The 20,733-nt window shown below is 46.2% G+C and overlaps 4 protein-coding genes across 5 annotated transcripts in view; 2 read left to right on the top strand and 2 right to left on the bottom strand.

Moving 5' to 3' along the window:
* Positions 1–1,006, bottom strand: part of adamts6 (ADAM metallopeptidase with thrombospondin type 1 motif, 6) — a 37,226-nt gene extending 36,220 nt beyond the window's left edge. The window contains exon 1 of the mRNA XM_019892347.1: positions 395–1,006. The gene's annotated coding sequence lies outside the window, so the exon portion shown is untranslated. The remainder of the gene's footprint in view (positions 1–394) is intronic.
* Positions 1,007–1,492: 486 nt separating this feature from the next.
* On the top strand, positions 1,493–5,211 carry LOC109529144 (placenta associated 8). Its single transcript, XM_019892356.1, has 5 exons — positions 1,493–1,649; positions 2,268–2,383; positions 3,421–3,545; positions 4,830–4,967; positions 5,126–5,211. Exons 2-4 carry the CDS (start codon positions 2,299–2,301, stop codon positions 4,932–4,934), a joined length of 315 nt encoding a protein of 104 aa, XP_019747915.1. The 5' UTR covers positions 1,493–1,649; positions 2,268–2,298; the 3' UTR covers positions 4,935–4,967; positions 5,126–5,211.
* Positions 5,212–6,424: 1,213 nt separating this feature from the next.
* On the bottom strand, positions 6,425–10,377 carry cops4 (COP9 constitutive photomorphogenic homolog subunit 4 (Arabidopsis)). The gene is made up of 10 exons (XM_019892355.1): positions 10,247–10,377; positions 9,476–9,555; positions 9,228–9,379; positions 8,973–9,076; positions 8,743–8,896; positions 8,376–8,526; positions 7,868–8,038; positions 7,338–7,453; positions 7,060–7,144; positions 6,425–6,813 (listed from the first exon to the last, which is right to left on the bottom strand). The coding sequence occupies exons 1-10, from the start codon at positions 10,318–10,320 to the stop codon at positions 6,680–6,682; spliced, it is 1,221 nt and encodes a 406-aa protein (XP_019747914.1). The 5' UTR covers positions 10,321–10,377; the 3' UTR covers positions 6,425–6,679.
* Positions 10,378–10,771: 394 nt separating this feature from the next.
* On the top strand, positions 10,772–20,517 carry lin54 (lin-54 DREAM MuvB core complex component). Of its 2 annotated transcripts, none has more exons than XM_019892353.1 (14): positions 10,772–10,905; positions 13,444–14,078; positions 14,883–14,994; positions 15,091–15,230; positions 15,715–15,870; positions 16,238–16,430; positions 16,492–16,565; positions 16,644–16,841; positions 16,964–17,058; positions 17,418–17,486; positions 18,139–18,241; positions 18,327–18,464; positions 18,558–18,760; positions 19,583–20,517. In XM_019892353.1, the coding sequence occupies exons 2-14, from the start codon at positions 13,473–13,475 to the stop codon at positions 19,782–19,784; spliced, it is 2,289 nt and encodes a 762-aa protein (XP_019747912.1). In that variant the 5' UTR covers positions 10,772–10,905; positions 13,444–13,472; the 3' UTR covers positions 19,785–20,517. The 2 variants fall into 2 exon arrangements, with proteins under 2 accessions (XP_019747912.1, XP_019747913.1); XM_019892354.1 differs by lacking the exon at positions 10,772–10,905 and adding an exon at positions 11,667–12,029.
* The last annotated feature ends 216 nt before the right edge of the window (positions 20,518–20,733 follow it).

The raw sequence follows: 20,733 nt of genomic DNA, 5'->3' as shown, positions 1-20,733 counted from the left end.
AGGCAGTCTTCAGTGAACTCAACGTGTGTTTAGTAAAGCTCGTCATCGAGTTATTGTCTTCAAGTAACCAAATGTACTAAGGTGAACTTTGAAGAATTGGCTGAAATGTGAAAACATCAACGACGCGCACGTCTTCTCGTTCTTACTTACACAAGGCGTGTCTTTGTAACCATCAAAGACACGCGTCTTGCTAACGTTGGTGGAAAGACAGAGGATGGGCAATTTTAAGTCTTTCAAACTCTTCAAAGGTCAAAGAAACTTGTGACCTCGCCGCACTTTTGTTTTGTACAGGTGGACCCAGTAAAGAGTGCCTTTTTAGACAGCACTTAAGTCATTTCCTTAAACAACAAGCACCTGTCATACAGTTTGGTCAAGTTAGTGGAGCGCTACTTACCATGGTCGTGGTCAGCTCCGGTCCAAGTGTGCGGGATGTGCGTCCAGAAAGTCGATATCCGCCCCACGAAGCACCGGACCGGTGCGTGCTCCTGCGCTCATCTCCTGGCGGGCTCCTCGGTCATCCTCTCGCCTGCGCATGGAAGCAACCCGGTCGCTCGAATTCAAAACTAAACAAAACAAAACAATGCACACTCTTGCAGTGGGGCTCCCTCTCTATTTCCAACCCGTTATAATCTTGACTCAGGCTGGCTTAAAAAGTGAGTTAAGGTTGCAAGAGGAAGGGAGAGGTGGTGAGAGTGCGGGAGGGGGGTGAGTGCATGCTCTCTCTCTCTCTCTCTCTCTCCCTCTCCCCCCCCATCCTATCCCCAAATCATCTGTGCTCATGTCCATCCGGGCAAAAACCTCAGCAACCCCTCCGGGTTTCTCCCACAAAGTTGAGCTGTCGTCACGGTGACGAACTACTTTTCATCGTTGCCTTTTTTAAAATTAATTCAAGTAGTCATGAGAAATCCACTAATGTGTTCCATGGTGAGTCTGAAAGGCTTAGTGGTGAGGGTGACTTTTTGTCACACGCAAGTGATCATTATGTGGCATTTTCAAAACACGAATCGCTTCACTTTGTGGTAGGCAGCGACCCCGTCAGGCTGAACGGAGATGTGCAATCTGTTAGTCTCTGCACTTTCTGACAGGCAGCACCCCCGTGAGGCCGAATTGAGGAACTGCAATCATCTTATAAATTGGTGGGTAAACGTTGTATCGGTGTATCGCCGATACTTTTTGTGTATTTCTAATGAAAGCAAAGGTTGGGAAAGACCGAGTTCCTAGAACATAAAATGTACGTTTGTCTTTAGTAACCGAGTTCAAAACGGTTGTGGTCGCCTCTTAATAAGAGGGAAGTAGACGTTCACACTTTAGTAGTTCCTCTCCACTTGTGCAGTGAACCAAGGTGAAGGCGTGGAAGCAGCCTTGTCAATTTTATAACCGCGGTACTAACCCAACAATCATCACGTTTCCAACAAATGACACATTTTTCCCTCGCGTTTTTCATGTGACGTGACTCGTGATGTTTTTGTTTTTTCTCCTCCAATATAACCCAATACATTTTGGATTTCACTCAAGTGTCAGGTGCTGCGCTGAGGAAGAAAAAAAAAAAAAGCAGGGGCGTGACCTTCAATAAAACATCCCAGCTTGATAAGGCCGCACGGACGTCTCCCGCCCCCCTCATCAGTTCCTCCTCAGCGCAACCTCACACGGTAAGAGTTGCCTATTCGCTTCAGAAATTAGTAGGATTGCTACATTATTTTCATTGGCTACAGAAATCCATGTGAAATATCCTTTTTCATTCCGTTTTTCCCCCCAAACTCTAGGTGCATAAAAGTTGCTCAATTAAAATGATGAAAAATGAAATCTATACCGTGCTAAATACCTCCTCGCAATATGGAGAATTTTCTCAGTGTCTTAAATGAGGATGTGAAATCTAATCCAGTATATATTTTATTATTACCATTGTTGTGGTTGTAGCAGTCAGGGACAATATTTCTTTAGAGGAACTTATTTTGCAACACACCGAGCGGTGGTTCTCTTAACTGGGCTCTGCAAGTCATAGTGTGGTGGTCAAAAAAGCTTTTGTAATAATATATCATTTAAAAAGAAAAATGGGCATAAATGCTCTTGTGGACTGGCACGCCCATAAAACAAATCACGCCATGACTCCTGCCTATCTTAGTTTTAGGTTAAAATAAATCTCTGCTATGATTCTCTGACATTTATGCATGAACACATTTTTGTACTTTGTTTGTATGCGACAAAAGCTATCTTACTACCGGAAGAAAGTCCTCTTTTTTTTTCTGACAACAAAACTTTTGCTACAGTGACAAGCTCCTTCTCATCCCAGCCATCCTCATGGCGGTGACCAGCCAACCAGGCAGATATCCAGCCTCTGACTTCCAGACCGGCTTGTGCGACTTCTGCGACGATTGTGGAACTTGTAAGTTCTCTAAATTAAAAAAAAAAAAATTGAAGTGACCTGCATCAATATGCAAAATTGTTGTTTCCATTTCAAACTTGAGAGTCGCATGTTGAGCCCATGCGCCACAAACAGTTGACCTGCAGTCGTCAAAAAAAAAAAAAAAAATTAAAATGAGCAAGCAATAAAACGATCAAAGTCTACGGCGCAGCCCAAAATAACCGACATGGCAATAAATCAGCCAGTTATAAAAGACATATCAAGTGGGATTGGCATCACGTGGAGCAATTTTGCAACATACAGATAGTAGGAGTCGAGTGGTTAGCACGTTGACTTCACAGTGCAGAGGTACGGGGTTGAATTCCAGCTCCGGCCTTCCTGTGCATGTTCTCCCCGTGCTTGTGTGGGTTTTCTCCAGGTACTCCCACATTCCAAAAACATGCATGGCAGGCTGATTGAACACTCCAAATTGTCCCAAGGTGTGAGTGTGAGTGTGAGTGCGAATGGTTGTATGTTTCTGTGTGCCCTGCGATTGGCTGGCAACCGGTTCAGGGTGTCCCTCTGCCTACTGACCAACCATTCAATTGACGGGGAAATAATGATGTCATTGACGGCTCGGGAAAGCGAATGAGGGGAATTCTGAAACTCTCCTCAACGTTAACATTTAGCACTTGATGAGCCATTGTCAACTTCGTCCAGACGTTTGCATCACTCGTAACGTGTGATTGTCCGACGAGTGTGCAGTCCCGTCACACAGCACAGTAGTGGAAGGCAGTAGAGGAAAAAACAATCCAAGTCAGAAAGTCGTTCGATGAGTGCCCCGAATTGTCTTACGAATGAGCGCAAAAAATGCACCTAAAGGACCTTAAGCCAGAATATTGACGAAATGCTCAAAGGCCCCGGAAAGGTCGCCGCATTAGGATGCTCTACTAGTGCACTTACTAAGTGAGGACAGAGAGCCTATGAGTACAAAGTAACAACTGAGAGTGTGTGGAGGTGCCCCCCCCCCCCCCTCCCTCGTTGCGTTGCTCATCCCATTCTCCTTCTCGCGTCCGCAGGCTGCTATGGCCTGTGGTGCTTCCCGTGCTTGAGCTGCACCATCGCCGGCGACATGGACGAGTGCTGCCTGTGCGGCCTGAGCATGGCCATCCGCAGCGTCTACCGCACCCGCTACAACATCAACGTATGTGCGCAGCGGGTCCAATTGTTCAATGTTTCAGGATTTCTTGCACCACTTGTGGTTCTCGATCAAAGAGCTGGACCAAAACATTGCCAAGGACGTCCGCCTTCCAGTTTCTTTGCATGTCTGCCTCATTTTGCTTGAAACTTCCGGGTGGCAGCAGAGATGGAGAGGGACTGGAAGAGTCACAGAAAGTCTGAGAAGTGGACGTCCTTGGAAACACCTGTTTATGAATTTTGACTTTCAGATCCTTGTTCCGACACTGTTATGAAAACATGCCCGTGAGGTCTGTTGAGGATAGAAAATCGGATTTCACGGATTTTACGAAAACACAAATTTCTCTCCGGATCTTATGGCAACATGCTATGCCAGACATGTCTAATTAGGTTTTTTTTTTTTTTTTTTACAAAATTCAGGTTAATTGAAGACTAAAATGCGGTTGATCTTTCTGAAAACTAATAGATGTAGTAAAGACTATTTTCTTCATTTTTTTATGATGGCATGCATATTAGGTTCTGTGAAGACTACTTGAATATTCTAAGCCCGCAAGTTAATTTCATTGAAGACTAAATCATCGTCGTGTTTACGAAAGCAGCTTAGGTTCATTGAAGATTTAACTGTTAAAGTCAGTTCGTCTGTTACATTCACTGAATACGACAAGCTTCAAATTTTCCAAAATAGGTATGTCGGGTTCAAATGTCTACTTTTTTTTTTTTTTTAACAAAAACTTGGGTTGTGATTGACGACATAGGCATTCATAAAAATACAGCTTAGGCTCACTGAAGACCACATTGACTTTTTGCGAAAATGTAGCTAGCTATAGTTAGATACCAAAGTTACTTTCGTTTTATCGACGCGACCGAAAACCCGAACTTTAGGTTGATTGGGAGACACAAAATTGTCTTGGGTTGAAAACTTTGAACTTGTCAGCGACTGTCATCCTTTTACGGAAAAACTAAAATTGCGAAATGAGCCACATCAACCAGTGTCGGTTTTGCTTTTTCATCGCTGACGCCAAACTTCCTTCGTGACGATGAGACTGCGAGTTTACTCAGCGAGCCGTTGTTCTCCACTCTCTCTCTCTCTCTCTGGCACTCCAGTACAAACAAGAGTATGCTCGTATGTATGGATGTAGTGAGTGTGTCAATACTGTGTGTGTGGGTGTATATATATATAGAGAGAGAGAGAGAGAGAGAGAGAGAGAGAGAGAGAGAGAGAGAGAGAGATGTATGTCTCAAGATCTCAATGCATGCAGCTGAGCGTTTGCGCCTGACGTTGCGTTTGCAGGGTTCCCTGTGCAGTGACTTCATGGCGAACTCGTGCTGCCTGGTGTGTGCCACCTGCCAACTGAAGCGAGACATTGACCGGAGAAAGGAACAAGGCATCTTCTGAAAAGGAGGGCTTCCAAGCAAACCTCCTGACCCGGTGAGTTCAACATGACTCACCTCAAGAATGGGAGCAGGAAAAAGATAAGCTAAATCTGATTGCAGCGGGATGGGAAAGCCGCTTTCTATCGTCATCAAAAGAGGTCACGATTGGTCAGGACCTTGTGTTGTGAATGCCTTTTTTGTGACTTGTTGCAGGTGCTATCATCTCTGCGAAGTGCAAAGCGTCTTTGTGTATGATCGCGCCGGTGGCGTTGTTTCAATAAAACACCTTTTAATTGGGAGCCGGCTGGTGTTTATGCTTTTGTTTGTCGGTGTGAAGGTTTGAATCATCCCAGCTCCTGAGCAAAGAGCTAGATGGTGTCTGTCAGCCTCCTGAGCACATGCGCCCAGGTCGGCAGTGGCGCGCACCACGCACACACAGGACACTTGTATCCCTTTTCCTTCTTTTCCAGCCCCGTTTCATCCACCAAGCCGGACAGATTCGGTCGCGCGACCGAGGGCGCGCGCTCGCTTGACAGCTGAAGCAAATATTGACAAAAGACGCACTCGCGCTCACCGCTGACGAGACGCCGAGGCGACGCGCAAACCGCTTCGTTCATGTCCAAACATGGGGGCGGTTTACGAGCGCCTGACGCAAACGAGATTCCGCCGCGCCTTTCAGAGTCCAGGTGAGTCCAAATGGTCGCGTTTTATCGGATGACATGCTTTCCGTGATTTATGAGTGGACAACGTGGCACCGCCGATTGCACTGAGACTTGATTATGCTCCACTAATAGAAACTAGGGATGATTTTATTCGTGTCACAACTCTCTATTCAATTATATGTTCTACTTTGATATAAACGGTTGAATAACACATGTCACGTAACGAATGATCGCAGGGTTTGGCTGCCGTGCGCATGTGTGATGTTGCCCACCGTGGACTATGGAAGGCGGGACAAGGCTCAGGGAGGGAGTTGCTCTGAATGCTCGCCTCGGTCGCATGGAAAAAAAATGAGAGGGAACAGTGCTTTTTTTTTCAGATTTGTTTTGAGTCATTTAATAATAATAATAAGATATCCTTTAATATTCTTTAGTCCCCTCTTATACCCCCCCCCCCCAAAAAAAAACCTACATATTAATTCATTAATAAATTATAATTACACACCAAACCAAATTTTAAAAAAAAAATCTAAAATTTGTCTTTTATGTTGTTTTAAAAAAACTTTATGTAAACTGTACTCGTTCAATCAAGTCTGAAATGTATATGGAACGACATCATTCCAGGATGGCGAAAGCAAAAATGTCTTTCAAACACACCATCAAAGACTGCTTGTGTCGGGTTGCATAAAGAGGAATGTTGTCGACAAGAGATTATCAGTGTTTCACAAATCCAAAAAAATGACATTCATCAGAGGCACCCAAGCGTCTCCAATGTTTGCAAAATCCTCTTTGCCCCCATGTAGTGAACGTTTTTGTAATTTTTCAGCGGTGTCACGAAAAACGGCAGAGGGAGTCGCTGGCCGTGTGCAAGTTTAATCAGATTTCATGTCAACACTGAGCGTCGTCACAGCTTACACACCAGAGCACTTGTGTCGTCAACGCAAACATGAGTCACTGCGGATAGGGGCAAGAAAAGTCTGCCCTCGGAATATTCAGCCAATGGGATGCGAGCGGCGGAGGGATGGATTTCCTTTCGGCACACCTTGCAATGATGCTTCTGAGTGGGAAGACAGAACTTCAAGGCGGGGGGCTGCAGCTGGGGCGACTTTTACTGACTCATTTGGGTCTCCATGGCTTGGGCGGCCCACTCGGGAGCCGCCTGTCGGATCTTTTCCAGGAGATTGTTGACCTGGAAACACAGCGACTGGATCTGCTTGTCCCACGTGGGAAGCGGCTCTCGAGCTGAAAGCGAAAGAAAAATGGCGTCGTTATCTTTTATCTCCGGCCTAAGGTCAACGTACTCGAGCGCTCTTTGTCCACGCTGATAGGACGACAAATGCTTCGAAGAAATTAAAAAAAAAAAAAAAAAAACAGTCCGTCACGCCTGTAGTATAAGGGAGCCCCCTGCTGTCCGTGCAACACATTGCACTGAATAAATGTTTAAAAATCTCGTTTTTCACCACAGCTGCAAAACAACGAGCCACTCACTCTCAAAGTGTACGATGCCGTCAATCTGGTCGATGAAGCCGTTCATGCGTCCTTCGGTGATCATCTGCGATGCAATCTTCTCAGCCTATAGACAGAAGTAAAAAAATAAAAAATAATTCAACACAATGATGCAGTGTTGACATTACTTGCAAGTCAAGGTTGTCATGGCAGAAGGAAAACTAAATCAACATAGCAACAAACACCAGTTCAAAGTGGCACATTTGGGAAGCACGACGTCGCCACTGAGAAAAAGGCGGCTACATCTAATTTTCCCTTACTTTGGCCGGAGGGATTTCCAAGAGTGCGCCGAGCTCTTCGAAGGTGATGTTGTTGTAAAGTTTACTGGCGGAGAGCAGGTTGTGTTCGATCACAGCTCTGTCCAGGATGCTGGAGCCTGAAGAAAAGTTCCGGGTTCATATCAATATCAAGAATCAGTATTCAATGATAGAAATGATATCACTACATTGGCTTGATTAAAAAAAAACAACAACAAAAACACGGAACATATTCACAAATTTGCTTTAAACTTTAAATGCCATTTTGAATGCCTCTGGTTAGAAAGTACGGGGGCCCCCCTAAGCCCTCCCCCCGTAGCGCTGACGAAATATTGAAGCGGCCTTCTCATCATTTCAGTTGCCCAGCCCTCATATCGGTAATCTGTAAGTTTCAACATTCCGCTGGACATCTATTACAGGGCATCGACAGCGGCTGCCGCTAATACGTTTGCCATAAAGACGTTTCCGCTCTCAAATGCAGGTCCGGGCGTCCCGGCCCTACAGAGCGAACAGCAAGTTCCTGGTGTACTGACCGTCTGCCGTGGTGGCCTTCTGGTGAGGCATAAGCATGGCGGCAAACTCCTGCAGCTGGTTCCCCCGGATGATGCGGTCCAGGTACATTTTCTCCAGAATCCCGTAGGCGGCCAGCTGTTGGCAGCGCTCGTCCTTGAAGAGGGTGGCCAACATGCGGGACCGTTGCTGGCCTGGAATCCCGTCAACATCGAAGATTACCATCGACAAACTCCCACCCCACCATTGGCGCCGATGCCATTTTAGCGCTTTTACTGCTCGCTTTAGGCACATTGATTACATTTGCAAAAAGAAAAATACAGCGTGGGGCAATAGTAAGATCATTTCTGGATGGTTGGATCAGGTACGCAATCACACTTTGTCAAAAATTGCTAAAGTCGAGAACAGTGTGTATTGCAGTTTCTAGCCAAGGAGCTCTCTCTCTCTGTCTCTCTCTTCTACACACACACACACACACAATAGATAATAGACTTTTTTGGAAACAACATTCCCCCAAAAATGAGTTGGTACCTGCGGACGCCAAAATGGTGCAGTTGAGCGCGTGCTTGAGCGCCTCGAGACGCTCGCTCTCATGGACGATGGATTTGTAAGACAGCTCGTTGTACCGCTGCGCGGCTTCAATGAACTTCCTCCTGAAGTCGAGGACTCTGGCGTAGCACACCTAAGTGGGAGGGTCACGCATTACACAATGGGACTCTGCAGTCTTTGGTGTCACAAGTGGGATGGTCATTTCAGGTCCGACTAATGAATCAGCCGGCCGATATCGGCTCTTTTAAAATAGGCCTAAAAAAAATCCACGTCAGATTTGAATCTGTGTGGACCCGCCGCCATCGTTTGACAAGCGGGATTAGGATTATTGATCGCCACCCCCACTCACCTTGTAATGTATTTGCAGCTGCTCATTGGAGGACTCGTTCTGGAGCAGCGAGGCTCTGTTGATGTAGGCCTCGGCCTGCACCGGGTCGTCGTCCTCCAAGTAGAGACGGGCTATTTTCAGGTAGGTGTCCAACTTGTAGTCGACATTATATTGCCTAGACGAGACCGAGTAAGAACGGTGAAAAGATGAGGAAGGATCCGGTGGGTGGAAGGAAGGCGTTCGTGCCCTACTTTTGCCCCGTCTCAAGAGGAATGCCGACTAAAACCTGGGCGGCGTTCCTCCAGTCGCCCTCCTTTTCATAAATGGTCGCTAAGTGCTGTCTGATGGAGGCCACCTGCGCATAGTTAAGAACATCGTCGTAACGCGTCGCTAAAAAGACACAGCGACCGACTGGTATACATATATGTGTGTGTGTGTGTGTGTGTGTGTGTGTGTGTGTGTGTGTGTGTGTGTGTGTGTGTGTGTGTGTGTGTGTGTGTGTGTACCTGCTCCTCGAAGGAAATGACCCTCGGCTGAATCTTCTCCAAGGTGAAGTGATACACCGCCTTGGCCGTGGCGTCAGGCAAGTTGGGCAGATGCGTGCAGAAGTCGGTGAGGAGCTGTCTTGAGATGACTAGACTCACATTTTCATTGACCACTACAAGGGGGTTAAAAAAAGAGAAATCTGTATTCTTATGGAGAAAAATACTCCACATTATCAAGCACGGGAAAAGTGTATTGCGGTGCTTCATACTTGCTTCAACAAAGGCTTTCAAGGATTCGAGCTGATCTGCATCTGTGAACTGGACTGCCTTTTCCAAGATTTGTCGATATCTTAAAAGAGATATACAATATGATGCAACTTTTTTCACACTTTAAAACTACTCTCAACAATATAATTTAGAATGAGTAAAAATTCTAAGAGTTTGAAAAATGGGTCAGTCAAAATTTAGGCATTGAAACAACAGTAAGGTCAGTGCAATCTACTGACAGTCTTTTACCTACTGTCCCTTACAAGAGAATAATAATTAAAGGTAATTTTAAAAAGCAATTAAACGTCATTTATTTAGACAGGCAATCGAGTCAAACTTGTTTGGATTTTTCTGATATAAATTGCATAATGCTTTATATTCTAACAGCGGGAAACAGTTTGCCTGCCCTCTCTTGACAAGAGCTGTGCAGAGTACTTTCTATTGACCCACGTTTATAGAATGTTGACCATCGTTGAGCTCAAAGTCCTTGCTATATACTAACATGAAAATGTGCAAATTGTCCCAACGTCTGTCTGGCACATGCTTTCAGTTTACATATTTTAATCTACACAGATAAAACTGTTTTAATCACAAAACCATTTAATTCGAAAAAGAAACACCCATTTCTCTTGCGAAGCAAAGAAGCTAACGTTAGCTTAGCTTGGTCTGTCATAGTAAGCCCTGCACCGCTTTAGTCAAACGGGGTGCCTCATATTCTGTATCCGGGTATGAATGAAAAAATAAATAACACGTTTCACGTAAGCACCACGTACTTGGCTGAGAGGTCTTTGTGGGAGCCAAACGAATTCATCAGCTGTGCGAGCTCCTGCCGCACTTCGGTGGCCATGGTCGCGCCGTCCGGGTTGTCAACAACGCCGCTTCCGCCACCAAAAGTGGAAACTTCCGCTTAGTGATGATTGATTTAAAAAATTTAATTTTCATTTTTTTCGTCATGATAGTCATAATGACTGTTAAATGTTAGCTTCGTATGGCACTTTTAAAATGCAATTTCAATATAATGGAAAGAATGACAGGGTCCCAACGATACCGCTCACAGTCACTCGATTGTGGAATCCGCAAACGTTTCCTAAAAGACTTTTTTAGTTCAATGATTTAAAGTTTGCTAATTTATCCGTTTATGTTACACCAAATTAAGAGCAACTGTGTATTCATGGAAAAATGTCGGTTGTAGTGGGTTGGTCTACTGAAAGTTTAATGGCAAAAGTACTCGATGCACGCGCACAGAAATTTACATACGTGTGACTACTGTTACCGTACCTTTAAGAATGACGTAAGAGTGACGTTGCGTGAGGAAGGCGTGGCCGACCTGTGAAATGTCAGGGAGGAATGGCGCTCGGCGCGGTATTTTGAACAATCGTCTTTTGCGCTGCTCGTTTCGCCCGCAAACGCTGGCCCGCGTCAGATAACTCAGGTAAGTGCAACTCGGTGCCGGAGGCTGGCCGCGGTTCCGGCGGAAGACACCACCACCACCACACGCGAAACTGTGTTTTTAATGTGGACAAAATAAACGTAGAGCTGAAGCTAGCTTGGGTTAGCGCTGCTCGGCAAGTTTGCTAGGAGTACAGACAGCAGTTGTGCTCCTCGCCCTGGATGATGCCGCTTCATACTGGGGCCCGGACGTCTGACAAGCAACCCCCGCCCCTCAAAGTCTCCATGACCAACCAGTTTAGGTCATTTTACAAACAGAGGCAAAGAATCTCCGCTTTCACGGACACGTCAAGTTGTCCGAAGTAGGCGCTAACGTTCCATAGTCGATAACTGGACGTTTATTTTTGCAATTGTTGTTTTGGTGGTGTGGCGTTAATTCACAACACTTGCGTATCATGTCCACATTGTTCTCTTTTTATCTGGTGGACTTTTCCGCAGTGCTCGTGAGCTCTTGACGTTTATCAGAGGAGATCCGATATATATATCTATAGATATATATATATAGATATATATATATCTATATATATAATAACGCATCTAAAAAGGCCACCTTAATGAGTCTTAGAATCGAGACTATTTTGTTTTCCACTATCGGAATGATCTCAAGTGACAGATGGGGAGAAGGGTATGCAAAACTAAATTTAGCCACGTTCGCCAAGAGTGTATAACCTCTTATCACATTTGTGCGAACTTTTAGGTCGGTGTATCACGTGTTTTTTCCCTTTGTTTAATTTTTTTGTTTCAAATAAAAAAGACAGCACCCTCCCTTATGTTAGCTCGCTGTTAGCCGTGCAGCTAGCAGGACTGATGACGAGAGAAAAATGGCGGATCTTTCGAAATCCAAGCCCGGCCTGAAATAGTAACGCAGCCAAATATCTTGCTGGCCTCCTCTCTCCTCGTCCCCCCGGATTGGAGCCTTCTTGTCGGGATTGTTTTCATTTCCCTCCACACATAGAAAGTAATACAACTTTGCGGCTGTTTGTACAAAAGCAGCCGGTTAGCCAAGCTTGGGACAAGCGAGCCCCTCAGTGGGGAAGACACAAAGATTCTGCCGGGGATGATGATGATGTTGATGATGTCGTCGCCGTCGTTCACCTCTTATCAGCTGTCAGTTTCACTTGTAACGCCTTTCTGGTGACGGTAAAGATCGTTTACTGGCACGCTTAACTTATAAAAGACGATGTTTGGAGTGGGTGGGCTAACGTTAGCTCAGTCATCCTGGCTGGTTTGTTTACGTTCTCCGCAAAGCTTTTAAACGGGAACACAAACGTTCCTAAGCAAGGCACCTGTGTTTACTTTTCATTATTAAGACATTTGCGCTTATGGATCGTGAATGTTGTGCTGAAATGTGTTGTTCTGCATTCTAGAACTACTACAACTCTGAACTTAGACCTCCAGTGGGGCGACCTTTTGTGTTTATGCTGTAAACTTGGTCAATAGCTGCAGCTACCTGCTTCCTATCAAGAAGGTCACGTGGATAATTAAAGTTTTGTGAATCTGAACGACACATTGCTTTTGCTGCTCAGTATCAAAATAGGGCCTTTTTTTAAGGTATCCACTCTCATTTTGGACTGACAAGGTCCAATTTGAATAATTATGCAGTAATAATCTATCGGCTCTTTCACCATGACATCAGATTTGGTTCCGGCTGGCAAAAGCTCAGATGACACTACAAGTATTGAACAGTCAAGCTGTTTATTTTTATTGGGGTAGGTTACGAGCCCACCCGCCAATAGCAAACCTCTGTGAGTAATTGGCTCTCCTTATGATTGCTATGGGGAAAAAAAACAATCCACGGCTCCAGATTAATTCTTCTTTTTTTAATTTTTTTTAATAGGAGCACAGTGGCTCCTACCCTGAAATATTAGGGCTGCAAGTGCAGATTTTATGGATGCACGTTGTAATTCAATTTGCGAAGTAACGAGGTATTCATATTTTCATTCATTTTCACTGTACTACGTATCAATGACCTGAAATGTAGAGCAGATATTTGTCAGTCAGAAAAAAAATCACCAAGTTTACTGGTTGCACATGCACGAGTAGATGAAAAAATTCTTAGGGGCAAAATGCCGACATTTCTGGGCAGTCTGGAGTCCTGTACACAAGCGGTGAATGTTGACAATGAACGCAACTCATCTCACTTCACAACAAGTAGCAGTTTGGCAGACAGTGATCGATCTTTCAAAAAAAAGTTTACGATCAAAGTAATGATAAAACCAGGAGAATTCCATGTTCTGATTGTTGACAAGCATTGCCAAATGCCATAGATGGGCTAACGAATAGCATTGGTGTCACGGTGTCTAAACATTTTCGGCAACATATATTTGTGCAAAAAAATGGCACTAAAGATTTAGACAAATATAAGCACAATGCTCACTGGCATATTCTTTATTATTCCTGACCAGTAACTGCAGTTTACTTGGCAATTGTGACCGTCTCCATTGTGTCCATTAAGATGGAACCAAAACGTGTTACTGTGCGGTATTGCACATGTTACAGGCGTGTCTGTTTTTTGTTCAAGGTGTACCGGGGTGCTGAGTCGACGCCAACATGGACGTGGTGTCACCCGAGCTCAACAGCCTCCTCCCAGATGAAATCATGGACATGGAGTCCATCGAGGATGTGGCTCAGTCCAGCCAGGACGTCCCTGTCGCCATGGAAACGGACACGACCCCGGAGAGCGTCGGCTCCTCGACGGAACGCGTCGGCGTTGCCGTCTCCGCTTCCGGTTTGCCCTCCCCGCTGGTGAGCCTGAGACCGGCGCTGGACACCTCCACCGCCACCACCAAGACCACGGACAGCATCACGGGGACGACGGTCACCACCAGCGCCTTGCAGAAGCTGGCGGTGCCGCTCAGCATCTCCGCCGCCAACCATCAAATCATCCTCAACAAGGTGGCTTCGGCCCAGGCCACAGAGGCGGCGCGTTCGGCGGGGGGCCAAAAGCTTCTGGTGACCACCATCGGGAAGACGGGACAGCCCATTGTGCTGCAGCTGCCCCACAGCGCCACCAAGTCCGGAGGAGCGGCGGGAGTGGCCGACGCCAAGTCCATCAAGTTGGTGACCATCGGCGGGAGGTCGGATTTGAAGCCCGTGGTTGGGAGCACAACCGGTCAGGTGGCCGCCTTGCAAGGGCAGCAGCTCAAAACGGTGCAGGTTGGTTCAGTTGAGAGCGATTATCCTTTCCCACGTGACTTGCAGCCTTGCTTATTAGCAAGAGATTTGGGGGCTTTCTGTCATGGTTACTATACACCAGTATGTACATTCGAAGGTCTTTAACCGAAATGACATTTCATTTCAGTCTCTTTTTTTCTAAACCAAAATTGAAAGAGTGTGCATTAAAGCGCTCCATGATGCTGCTTTCTTTATGACAGCTGGTCTCATTATGTATCTGTCCTTGCATGAGCCTACTGTGTTTTGTTTTGTTTTTTGGTCTTGATATTTTGCTCGGATTCTGTTGGTCTTGTTCTCACCGGTAGCGTATTCATTCGCACGGCTGGCGTTTGTCCGTCTCTCGTGAAGTCGATTCCCGTTCAGGAACAGCAATTTTTGCGTGTCGATCTTTGACCTGTGATTGACCAATCCGGGGTGTATGTAGTCTGTTTTGCCCTCATTTGTCTGGGGTTGATGCCAGTTAACTCCAACGGGTTAAAAAAAAAAAAAAGGCAGATGGGCCTGTGCGCGTGCACACGTTTTCAGATTACAGCGGCACCATGTTTGTTCCATGGCAAAGATTGGAACTCAGTTTCCTTGTGTCAAATACATTTTTACCATTAAAATCAATTGAAATGCCATTTATTCATTCCGGCCTCCACTGCCAAGCTTTGAGATTTTTCTCCGAGTTTTTTTGGCGGTCGAATTATTCAAATGATTGGATTAGTTGTTTCAGACTGACAGTAATGCACAGAACCGATTGGAATACACTGGACACGTGTGACGTATGTTGTTTGTTGTGCACAGATTGCAAAGAAAACGCCGGTGTCCTCGACTGCGCCCATCAAGTTCATCATCAACAAACCGGTGAACAGCAAAGCGCTGAGTCCTCAGACGTCAGGTGCTCCCGTCATAGCGGGTGAGCGGAACGACGCTCGTTCAGAGTGCCCCGCAGTCACGCCTTTTCACACGCACGGTTAGCGATTCCGTAGCTAACGCGGCATCGTGTCGGCAGGACGGGTGCTGGCGCAGAATTCGCCAACGATGCCTCAGAGGCCGATCACGCTCACAGATTCTCCCCACAACACCACCATCAGCATCCAAAGCATCGCCGGCAAAAAGATCGCCATCTCCCCCCTCAAGACTCCAAGCAAGGTGAAGCTTCATGCCAACTTGTAGCACTCTCACTGGGTACACGTTTGTTGCAGTGACGCCTCGTTTTTTCCAGATCCCCCACGATAGGTGAGAATTGGCAATATCGAGACCATATCAAACATTTTTTTTTATATTTGTTTTACTGGTCCCACATAATTGAAACACATTTGAACAACCCATTACTGTTTCAAAGTGCTCTTGAGTAAGGAGAGCCTTGACTTTAGTCAGCTGGCCAAGATGATCAGCACCAATTTGCCGGTCCAATTTCAAATCACAGTCCAGTAGAAGACCCAAGTTCAAGGCTGTTGCCTTGAGATAAGGAGCCAGGGCTAATACAAATGAGCATAAATGACAGACGCCGCCCGGTAGGTTGCAGCACAACATGAGACTACACAATACAAGCTTGTCTCCAAACTGAGAATTTTGGGGGGGGAAATGTTGGCTGGTATTGGCACTTGATTCGTCTTTCTTGTTTTTCCTTCAGGTGACGGTGGTGTCTGTGGCGTCGCCGACCTCCGGGGCCGCTCAGAAGTCCATGACGCTGCCTGTCAGCGTGGCGCTGAGCCAGCAGATCCTCTCCATGCAACAGTCGACGGCGGTGTCGCCCGTCAAGGTGGCCACCAGCCAGGCGGCAGCGCAGGTGAACAAGTATTTAGTTGACATTTGGGATCTCTTGCTCAGCTCACATATTATTGGGGTTCACGGTCGTAAACCAGAACTACGACGTGGCCCGTCACCCCAAAAAAATCACTTTGATGCGCCTGATCTAATCTATAAATGAAAAAAAAAGTAAAATAAGCCTACAATTTTAAAAATCTCTTGCCTAAAATGAATTATCTGTCATTTGTTGTGTTAATGTAGCATCATCCATTTTGTTCAAGCTCGTTCATTTCTCTGGCGCCGAATCAAAATGTTCTAAAAAAAATTGGCGTCTTATGTGATGTCCAGGAAATGGCGCCTCGTCCTAAATGCTTGTCCCTGAAACGAATCCTGTGGCCTCTTTCCAGAATATCAAACCGGTCCAGTCGGTGGCGGTGGGCGGCTCCCAGTTCAAGACCATCATCCCGCTGGCGGCCCAGTCGAACTTGCAGCAGATCCAGGTGCCGGGCAGCCGCTTCCATTACGTTCGCCTGGTCACCGCCACCACGGCGAGCGGCGCCATACAGTCCAGCGCTCCCAGCAGCAGCGCCGTGCAGACAGGTGAGTCCGCATTTTGAGGAAGACGGGAGCAAACGCGGGCTAAATATGGCGTGTCCCGCAGCCAAACCCATGGTGGTCAGCACGGGGGCGGTGAGAATGTCGGTCCCCATCGTCACGGCGCAGACGGTCAAGCAGGTCGAGCACGGCGCCTCAAATGCTTCTTCTTCCCGCTTCAAACGGAGACCCGCGCCTAATGCTCCGCTTCGCGCGCAGGTGGCCCCCAAGCCGCTGACGTCGGGAGCTCAGGTGGTCAGCGGCACGCCGTCCCAGCAGCGCCTCATCATGCCCGCCACGGCGCTGCCGCAGATACAGCCTAACTTCGCCAACTTGCCGCCGGGCACCGTCCTGGCGCCGGCCCCGGGCGGCGGCAACGTGGGCTACGCCGTGTTGCCGGCGCAGTACGTCACACAGGTTCGGCGGCGTTTTTATTTTGACACCGTCGTCACCGGGGGCGTAGCCGTCATTTTGGTCATTACTGAGTGTCACGCGGCGTGATATTGACGTGTGCGTGTGTGTGTCTGTGTGTCGAGAAGCTGCAGCAGGCGCCCATCGTGACCCTGGCCAACAACTCCGCTTTTCCCACCGCCTCCGCTGCCGTCCAGACTCAGGCCCGGCTCCCGCTCAATGGGTGAGTAGCCACCTAATTTCTCATTTTTGACCAGGTTGATTGGAAATTGTGTTTTCAGATCCGTGGGGAAAAAAAAAAACGTCAAAACATTTATAGAGTTTGATTTCGGTCTACGTTTGCTTCCAATCACAGCGATTTGGACTTCACATGGAAAACGTCCATGCCGCTCCGGAGTAATTGCTGTGGGAAATGTATTTTTCCAAGAGCAGTAGAAGTCCTAGCTCTAATTTCAAGAGATACAAGTCGCACCCGAGTAGAAGTCGTAGGACCCACCGAACGATGAAACAAAGTGCGAGTTATATTCAGAAGAGGATGGGACTGCAAAAATCCAAGAGATAAGTCTTCTTCTTCACTCGCAGGATGTCGGCAGAGGCGACGTCGCGGCCGAGGAAACCCTGCAACTGCACCAAGTCTCAGTGTCTCAAGCTGTGAGTATGACCAAGCGCCTTTATTATTTCTCTTTGTGTCACAATGGAATGATTTGCAAGTGTTTTACCACTTTCATTCTGTCAAAAGCTACAAATCCACTAGCATTTAAAATTTGAACACTTTTTTTTTTAACATTAAGTTTTTTTGTCCAAGAAAGAAATTGATACCACATTTTCATTTGTGATTTCACTGTTTCACAGATGTTGTCATCGTGCATCTCTGTGTCAGTGATTCATTATTATTTTTTTTCCCATCCTCATTCACTGACTCCCACGTCACTCACCAGGCCAGGCCCCACCTTTTCAAGCCACACACATTCAAAGTCACCAATAGACACCAGATGAGATTGGCGAGCCCAAGTGGACCAAAATAATAGCTGCAGATTTCTTGTATTGGTTTGGTGCATAAAGCTTTAAAATCAAAATAAAGAATCAAATAATTGTGTGGTCGCTACTTTGTGGGTTTTTGGTCTATTGCAGGGGATTCTCTTACAGACTTTTGGAACTCCAGTTCACTTGAAGTCCAAAAGCGTTTTCAATATAATTTCCTCCTTGAGTGTTTTTAGCTGTTGAGAAGTCGAACCCTGGAGTGCTTGAATCTAACTTTGAAGAAGGTGTGTATGAACCATCCGCTTTTAATCCCTCTCCTAAGATATTGCGACTGCTTCGCAAACGGCGAGTTCTGCAACAACTGCAACTGCAACAACTGCTTCAACAACCTGGAGCACGAGGCCGAGCGCTCCAAAGCCATCAAGGTAATTCTCAGCCCGGCCTTCTAAGCACGTCCGATTCGCTTCGGGCCGAGCCGTGATGTTTGGCCCGTTTGGTTGTGCGCCGCAGACGTGTTTGGACCGCAACCCGGAGGCATTTAAGCCCAAGATCGGCAAAGGGAAAGAGGGCGAATCAGACCGGCGCCACAGCAAAGGCTGCAACTGCAAACGGTCGGGTTGCCTGAAGAACTACTGCGAGTGCTACGAGGTGAGTCTTCCGACCAGCGTGGCCTCCAGAAGGGACAAAACGTCCCTCTCAAACCCCCTCGCCTCCTCCCACTCGGTCGTGTTCTGGGTCCAGGCCAAGATCATGTGCTCGTCCATCTGCAAGTGCGTGGGCTGCAAGAACTTCGAGGAGAGCCCGGAGAGGAAGACGCTCATGCACCTGGCCGACGCCGCCGAGGTCCGGGTCCAGCAGCAGACGGCAGCCAAGACCAAGCTCTCCTCGCAGATCTCAGACCTGCTCATGAGGACCACGCCCGTCATCTCCAGCGGCGGCGGCAGGTACTAAATCATTTATCTGACAGGGTGGGGGGATCCATTCTCCACCGTGAGGAAGTAGCCTCTTACCACAAAAAATATGTGAATACAACTCTTCTATCATGAAAAAAAAAGTTTTTTTGTTGTCGTATATCATTTTAGGTAAATATAAGATCATTCACAGTTTGAACAACAACACTGTGCTTAAATGTAGGTCCATAAAAAAAGATTGACTTTTAATTGATCCATCCAGCGCTGGTCTGAAGTGCTTCTCCTCACACGATTTAGTTATGATGCATTGCACATACAAGTTTAAAAAAAAAATGGCACCTAACTGGAAACAAGCAGTTCTCAGAGTGTGTATAAATGTATTGTAATTGCAAACTTAAATACAACTGAACTGTAATGAATAAATATAGCATACTAGACTAAGAAAATTTTTAAATCGCTGAGGCAATTTTGCACAGTTTCAGTGATTATTTTCTGTACCGCTAGAGGGCGGCAGCCTACAACACGTTGTGAAACCCTGTCGCAGAAATGACATGAACGTGTTTACTTTTTTTTTGTCCTTTTGTAAAGATTCGTCAGGGGCATGTGCAACTTATCAAGTTATGCAGACACTTCATGTAAACTGTGGCACACATTCACCATCATTGTCATTTATAAAATGACATTCTTACCATATTAAGAAAAGAGTAATCTTTCATTTCATCGTTAAGACCTCCTCATCGCTGCTAATAATATATATATAAAATCTCCATCCATAACACACACACACACACACACACTTCCACATATGAAAGAATGAGCTGGAGCGATCACTCTACAGAATTGTCCTCCTTCCAGGCTCCCGTACACATTTGTGACGAAGGAGGTGCTGGAAGCGACGTGCGAGTGCCTCTTGGAACAGGCCAAGCGGGCGGAGCAGACGCGGCAGCCTCAAGCGGAAGCCGAGCGCTTGATCCTGGAGGAGTTCGGACACTGCCTTATGAGGATCATCAACTCGGCGGGCAAAGCCAAAGCAGACTTTGCCGCCATCAACAGCTAGGTTCACAATCGTAGCCGGGTTGGAACGGACACACGTGGAACATCAGAGACGCTCATCTTCGCGCAAAAGAAGTGCCGCGCTTCCAGCTTTTATTCCCCCCTTTTTATACTCCTTTGCTTTCCTCTTTCCTATCTGATGTTTTATGGCAAAAAAAATGGTGTAAATGGCATATTTGTGCTCTCACTTGATAAAACGCAACACATTTTTGATATTTATTTTGAAAAGTATTTGTAATTAGCGCTAATCTTTTGTTGCTTACACTGTTAATTATTTTTTATTGTTATTGTTATCATCATGGTTATTATTAACCAAGGATAGGCTACATCTATTCGAAATCTGTGCACATAGGCCACAGCTGCGAAGGATAAAATACTAAACAAACATTAGCAATCTTTGTGCTCAAGAAAAGGAATGCTGTATTTGGGGGAAGAAACAAAAAACAAACAAACAAACAAAAAAAAAACACAATGGAAGTCCAGAAGCACAAAAATCATCAAAACATAAAAACCTGGCAAGGATTGGTTGACAGTGTAGTGTGCCTTTTTACATGGTGGTGGAACCACAGTATAACACCAGTTTTTAAGACCTTCAAAACCACCAAAATACACGTTTGATTGATGCTTTTTATCCTTCTGTTGATCAGAATCACTGTTATAAAGAACGTCTCGGCAGTACAGCAATCTTGTGGGAAATTGTGACATAGGTAAATTGTACAAAAATAAAATAACAAAAATAAAGCTATTTAGCTATGTATTTAATTCTAAGGGGCGAGACGGTGAGTGACTGGTTAGCACATCTGCCTCACTGTGCAGAGATGCATGGTTCGATTCAGTCTCCGGCCTTCTTGTGTGAAGTTGGCGTGTTCTCCCCATGCTTGCGTTGGTTTTCGCTGGATCCTCCGGTTTCCTCCCACAGACTAAAAACATGCGCGGTAGGTTGATTGGACACT

The sequence above is a fragment of the Hippocampus comes genome, unplaced genomic scaffold (genome assembly GCF_001891065.2).
Source record: "Hippocampus comes isolate QL1 unplaced genomic scaffold, H_comes_QL1_v1.1 scaffold145, whole genome shotgun sequence".
In the NCBI taxonomy this organism is placed as follows: domain Eukaryota; kingdom Metazoa; phylum Chordata; class Actinopteri; order Syngnathiformes; family Syngnathidae; genus Hippocampus; species Hippocampus comes.
This window is presented reverse-complemented; position numbering and strand designations above follow the sequence as displayed.